Here is a 5,554-nt window from a genome sequence, read left to right on the forward strand (position 1 = left end):
ATAGATGGTAGACTAGTTGACCTATTAAACACTGTAGATGGTAGACTAGTTGACCTATTAAACACTGTAGATGGTAGACTAGTTGACCTATTAAACACTGTAGATGGTAGACTAGTTGACCTATTAAACACTGTAGATGGTAGACTAGTTGACCTATTAAACACTGTAGATGGTAGACTAGTTGACCTATTAAACACTGTAGATGGTAGACTAGTTGACCTATTAAACACTGTAGATGGTAGACTAGTTGACCTATTAAACACTGTAGATGGTAGACTAGTTGACCTATTAAACACTGTAGATAGACTAGTTGACCTATTAAACACTGTAGATGGTAGACTAGTTGACCTATTAAACACTGTAGATGGTAGACTAGTTGACCTATTAAACACTGTAGATGGTAGACTAGTTGACCTATTAAACACTGTAGATGGTAGACTAGTTGACCTATTAAACACTGTAGATGGTAGACTAGTTGACCTATTAAACACTGTAGATGGTAGACTAGTTGACCTATTAAACACTGTAGATGGTAGACTAGTTGACCTATTAAACACTGTAGATGGTAGACTAGTTGACCTATTAAACACTGTAGATGGTAGACTAGTTGACCTATTAAACACTGTAGATGGTAGACTAGTTGACCTTATATTAAACACTCTTATGACTCAGTCAAAAATTTCCCTCCCTTTAATTGTTTTTATTTATTTGGCTGCTCTCACACTGCAGTACAATCTGGTCCAATATACTGTACCAGAGGTCATATATGCTGCATTACCTAGCCATGTGAACCATCTAGTTGTATATACCATCTGTCATACACAACATCCAGTCATATGTACCGTTTGGTCGTATACACTATTTCCTGCACCCACACAACATCCTTACAATGAATACTCTCCTCAATTTTTTTTTTGGGCTGACACTATTTCACTTGTAGTTCTCTATTTTTTCCTCACTTTCACATCCGTATGTCTGCAGAGGCAAGCCTCAATATTCCTACACATTATATCTCAGTATAAAAAAAATGCAATTGCTTCACATAAACAAGAGCCAAAATATATTTTGTACCCCCATTAGAGACGTACCTTCTTTGATGCTAGGTATTCCATGCCACGAGCTACTTGGCAGGCAAAGCTAACCAAGTCATTTTGTGTAATTGTATCTAGTTCCTGGCCAATTGCTCGTTCATAGCCAGAAGATGGTCTGTTGTTGCGGAGATAGTCACGCAAATTTCCATGAGCTGCATACTCAACGACAACATACAGAGGGCCATCTTGCTTACAGCATCCAAGTAGGTTAATGATATTGATATGTGTGCCAATCATTGTCATCCTTTCCATCTCTGACACCAAGTCCATTAATTCAGAGTCTGTGTGACCCTCTGTTGGACCAAGGCAAAAACAAATTAGTACTCTCCTTAAAAAACTCTTGGAAATATTTTTTTTTTTCACAAATTTGGAAGTTTGACAAACAAAATTTTTTAACAAAGCAGGGCACATGTAGTAAATACATGTATAGTTAAAAGTAAAGACTACAGAATTCTGGCAAAACAAAATACAAAGGTTTTAAATCACATTGACTATTTCCTACTAAGGAAGGGTCACCAAGAGAAGGAAGCAGATTCACTCTTACTATTCCTCATTCTGTCTCGAGTACAAACATCACATTCCCAATGACTGAACTGCAACCTTCATACCCTTCACAGTATACTGTACTTCTCAATGCCTACATCTTTTTAACCAGACTCTTACCTTTCAACATTTTGACTGCCACAGTTGTATTCATATCTGGTCTAAGGAAACCTTGTATTTCAGCTCTTACAACTTTCCCAAAGGCACCCTCTCCTAGAGTTTCTCCCATCACCAGCCTTGAACGTGGTAATTCCCAAGGAGTACCGAAAAGTAGCTCATATTCTGATATACTTGCTATTTCAGACCCATGTTCCAGGTCAATGGCACGTCTCTTTTCCTTTTGACATTTCTTCCAGACAAAGGAAGCCATGATGCTAGCAATTACCATAACAGAAAGTAAAACTACCCCCAGGATGAGAATAGCATGAGATTCAGCATCTGCAAGGATGGGCTCCGCTGAAAAAATGACAGTACACTGTAAGCACCACCACCCAAATTAAATCTGTAAGATGTACATTACTGTACATGGAAAGAAATATCCTGAATTTTAATCCAATCACTAATGTTTACTATCAATCTTTGTCTTAAGAGAGAATTCACGTCATTTGCCCTCTCCATATTTTGCAGATGTCAGCCTTTAAGGCTGACATCTGCAAAAAGTAATTATTTGACTCTGCCATTCCTAGAGATATATAAAACAGTCATTACATTATATTGAATATAAAATTACATATGCAGTATTATTTAAGCATTACTGAACCCCAACAAATATTGTTAAAATTGGACCTCTGCATACAGTATCTTTTCTAGTGCCTCTGAAAAATGTTTTTGTCAATTCAGTGAGCTTACCCTCCATGACATTGAGGTATGCTGTTGATGACGATGTTCCAAGACTGTTGGCAGCAATGTCTGTGCACCAACCAGCATCATTCTCTGTGACGTTGGTCAGCACTACAACTTGACGATCCTCCATGCTTCTTATATTACCACCCTCCTAAAATTAAACCTGTCTCAATAACTGCTTAGGAAAAAATATTTATTTTGAAATATGGTACATTTACAAAAATATTACACTTCATTAGGTATATCAATTTAGGAAAGTTTCAAGAATACTTTTCTTTAGATTTTGTGAAAGTGCAAAACAGAATTTAGGAAGCTTTTCTTTTCCCCAACAGAAATTACAGATGATACTTTATTAAAATTTGCCTTTTTTTCTTGTTAGTCTACAAATTTGTAAAATAAGTAAAAATAAATTAGTATTATGCAATATTCCTTTTTTTTTTTTAATCAATTCAGAAAGTTCATAAAACACCCAAGACAAGACAAAACATGCAGCACAAACAGCAAGCACATAGATATGGAGTAAGGACAAGCTTAATTAAACTACAATATTCATTTTCCAAAGCCTTAAAACTTAAAACTCAATGTAAAGAGTCCATTCTCAATTTACATTAATATACTGGTGAACATGCTGAGTGAAGTTACTCAGAGCTACATGTGGCCCGGTGGCCTGGTGGCTAAAACTCCCGCTTCACACACTGAGGGCCCGGGTTCGATTCCCGGCGGGTGGAAATTCCGACACGTTTCCTTACACCTATTGTCCTGTTCACCTAGCAGCAAATAGGTACCTGGGTGTTAGTCGACTGGTGTGGGTCGCATCCTGGGTGTTAGTCGACTGGTGTGGGTCGCATCCTGGGTGTTAGTGGACTGGTGTGGGTCGCATCCTGGGTGTTAGTGGACTGGTGTGGGTCGCATCCTGGGTGTTAGTCGACTGGTGTGGGTCGCATCCTGGGTGTTAGTCGACTGGTGTGGGTGGCATCCTGGGGGACAAGATTAAGGACCCCAATGGAAATAAGTTAGACAGTCCTCGATGACGCACTGACTTTCTTGGGTTATCCTGGGTGGCTAACCCTCCGGGGTTAAAAATCCGAACGAAATCTTATCTTATCTTATCTTACTCATTTTGCCTTTTCTCAAGGCTGACATAAGCACACATTCATAAACATGCTAGTCTTTAGTTTTTTCAAAACTAATTAGCATGCATTATTCAGCCAACATATTTTTTTGTCAGCATCACTACTGTTAGCATCATAGTGACTTCACACCACACATGATGCTCAAATTGATAATACAAGTCTTCCTTGCCATTTAGGGCATCCTCAAGAATTTTTGTATCTATAAATCTATAAATCTATATCTATAAATGCTTTTTCCACACTAAAAAAGGCACGAGAGTATTTTGTGTGCAGGTATCCACCTCAAAGCGTACAGTGCTGCCTCGAGTTACAGTCACGTTTTCCAGATGCTTGGTGAAGACTGGCCGAGAAGGGATGTGTTCTATAGCAGCAGGACAAGAATGAGTCATAATTAGTATGGCCTATAAGTCAAAATAACCCATATGGGATAAAATCGAGGAATGTTCACCATCACCACTTTGTATTAGTGTAGTAAGAAAATCTGAAAAATTTTCATAATTCATAAAACCCAGCACACAATATAATACAGGTAAATACTTTATGCAGTGTAAATTTATTTTGAGTTAAAAATTTCATACAGTAACCAGTCTCAAGATATGGAGTCTTAATTTTTAATTCTTAAAATACAGTGGACCCCCGGTTAACGATATTTTTTCACTCCAGAAGTATGTTCAGGTGCCAGTACTGACCGAATTTGTTCCCATAAGAAATATTGTGAAGTAGATTAGTCCATTTCAGACCCCCAAACATACACGTACAAATGCACTTACATAAATACACTTACATAATTGGTCGCATTCGGAGGTAATCGTTATGCGGGGGTCCACTGTATTAGGGATGAATTATGTTTTAAATTTCAGGAATGATCGTCAGGCCATCTGATAGAGTGCATGAAATTTCTACCTTCTTAAGTATTTGGTAGTACGTAGATCCAATTATACACCCATTACCACTTACATTACCTGGAGTTTACCTGGAGAGAGTTCCGGGGGTCAACGCCCCCGCGGCCCGGTCTGTGACCAGGCCTCCTGGTGGATCAGAGCCTGATCAACCAGGCTGTTGCTGCTGGCTGCACGCAAACCAACGTACGAGCCACAGCCCAGCTGATCAGGAACTGACTTTTGGTTGTCCAGTGCCAGCTTGAAGACTGCCAGGGGTCTGTTGGTAATCCCCCTTATGTGTGCTGGGAGGCAGTTGAACAGTCTCGGGCCCCTGACACTTATTGTATGGTCTCTTAACGTGCTAGTGACACCCCTGCTTTTCATTGGGGGGATAGTGCATCGTCTGCCAAGTCTTTTGCTTTCGTAGTGAGTGATTTTCGTGTGCAAGTTCGGTACTAGTCCCTCTAGGATTTTCCAGGTGTATATAATCATGTATCTCTCCCTCCTGCGTTCCAGGGAATACAGGTTTAGGAACCTCAAGCGCTCCCAGTAATTGAGGTGTTTTATCTCCGTTGGATGAATCACATTATATTTTTTACATCGTAACATACGTGTAAATCACACAGGATATGCCGACAAATAAAAAAAGGTCAAAGATCGAGGGCAACATACAGTTCGGCAGTCTGGCGCTCAGCAGACAGAGGATAGAGCCTCCACAAAACCTTGTGTTAAATGACCCATGTGGGTTTTGCCCCTAACAATAATAATTATAATAAAAAAGAAGCGCTAAACCTACTAACAATAATAAAATAATGATAGATAAATTCCTCAATATAATGGAAATTATAATCAAAACTAAGCGCTAAACCCACAAGGGTCATACAACGCTGACCTATCACTGCAGCACATGCAGTTTTTGCGATATCTGTACATTCTCCAGCGCTCCATGACCCTTGTGGGTCTAGCACTTAATTTTATATTATTTTTTATGGGGAAGAACTAAACCCAAAGGGGTTATCCAGTGAATGTACTGCACTGCCTAATTTAAGGGAAAAAAAAGAGG

At 39.2% G+C, this 5,554-nt stretch overlaps 1 protein-coding gene across 2 annotated transcripts; it reads right to left on the reverse strand.

The window, feature by feature from the left end:
• Window positions 1-653: 653 nt before the first annotated feature.
• On the reverse strand, window positions 654-2,647 carry LOC128705106 (fibroblast growth factor receptor homolog 1-like). 2 transcript variants are annotated; one of them, XM_070081987.1, is made up of 3 exons: window positions 2,484-2,647; window positions 1,755-2,072; window positions 654-1,384 (listed from the first exon to the last, which is right to left on the reverse strand). In XM_070081987.1, the coding sequence occupies exons 1-3, from the start codon at window positions 2,605-2,607 to the stop codon at window positions 1,077-1,079; spliced, it is 750 nt and encodes a 249-aa protein (XP_069938088.1). In that variant the 5' UTR covers window positions 2,608-2,647; the 3' UTR covers window positions 654-1,076. The 2 variants fall into 2 exon arrangements, with proteins under 2 accessions (XP_069938088.1, XP_069938087.1); XM_070081986.1 differs by having other exon boundaries at window positions 656-1,384; window positions 1,755-2,090.
• Between the last annotated feature and the right edge of the window lie 2,907 nt (window positions 2,648-5,554).

This window comes from Cherax quadricarinatus, unplaced genomic scaffold, assembly GCF_038502225.1.
Source record: "Cherax quadricarinatus isolate ZL_2023a unplaced genomic scaffold, ASM3850222v1 Contig5714, whole genome shotgun sequence".
Classification (NCBI taxonomy): Eukaryota; Metazoa; Arthropoda; class Malacostraca; order Decapoda; family Parastacidae; genus Cherax; species Cherax quadricarinatus.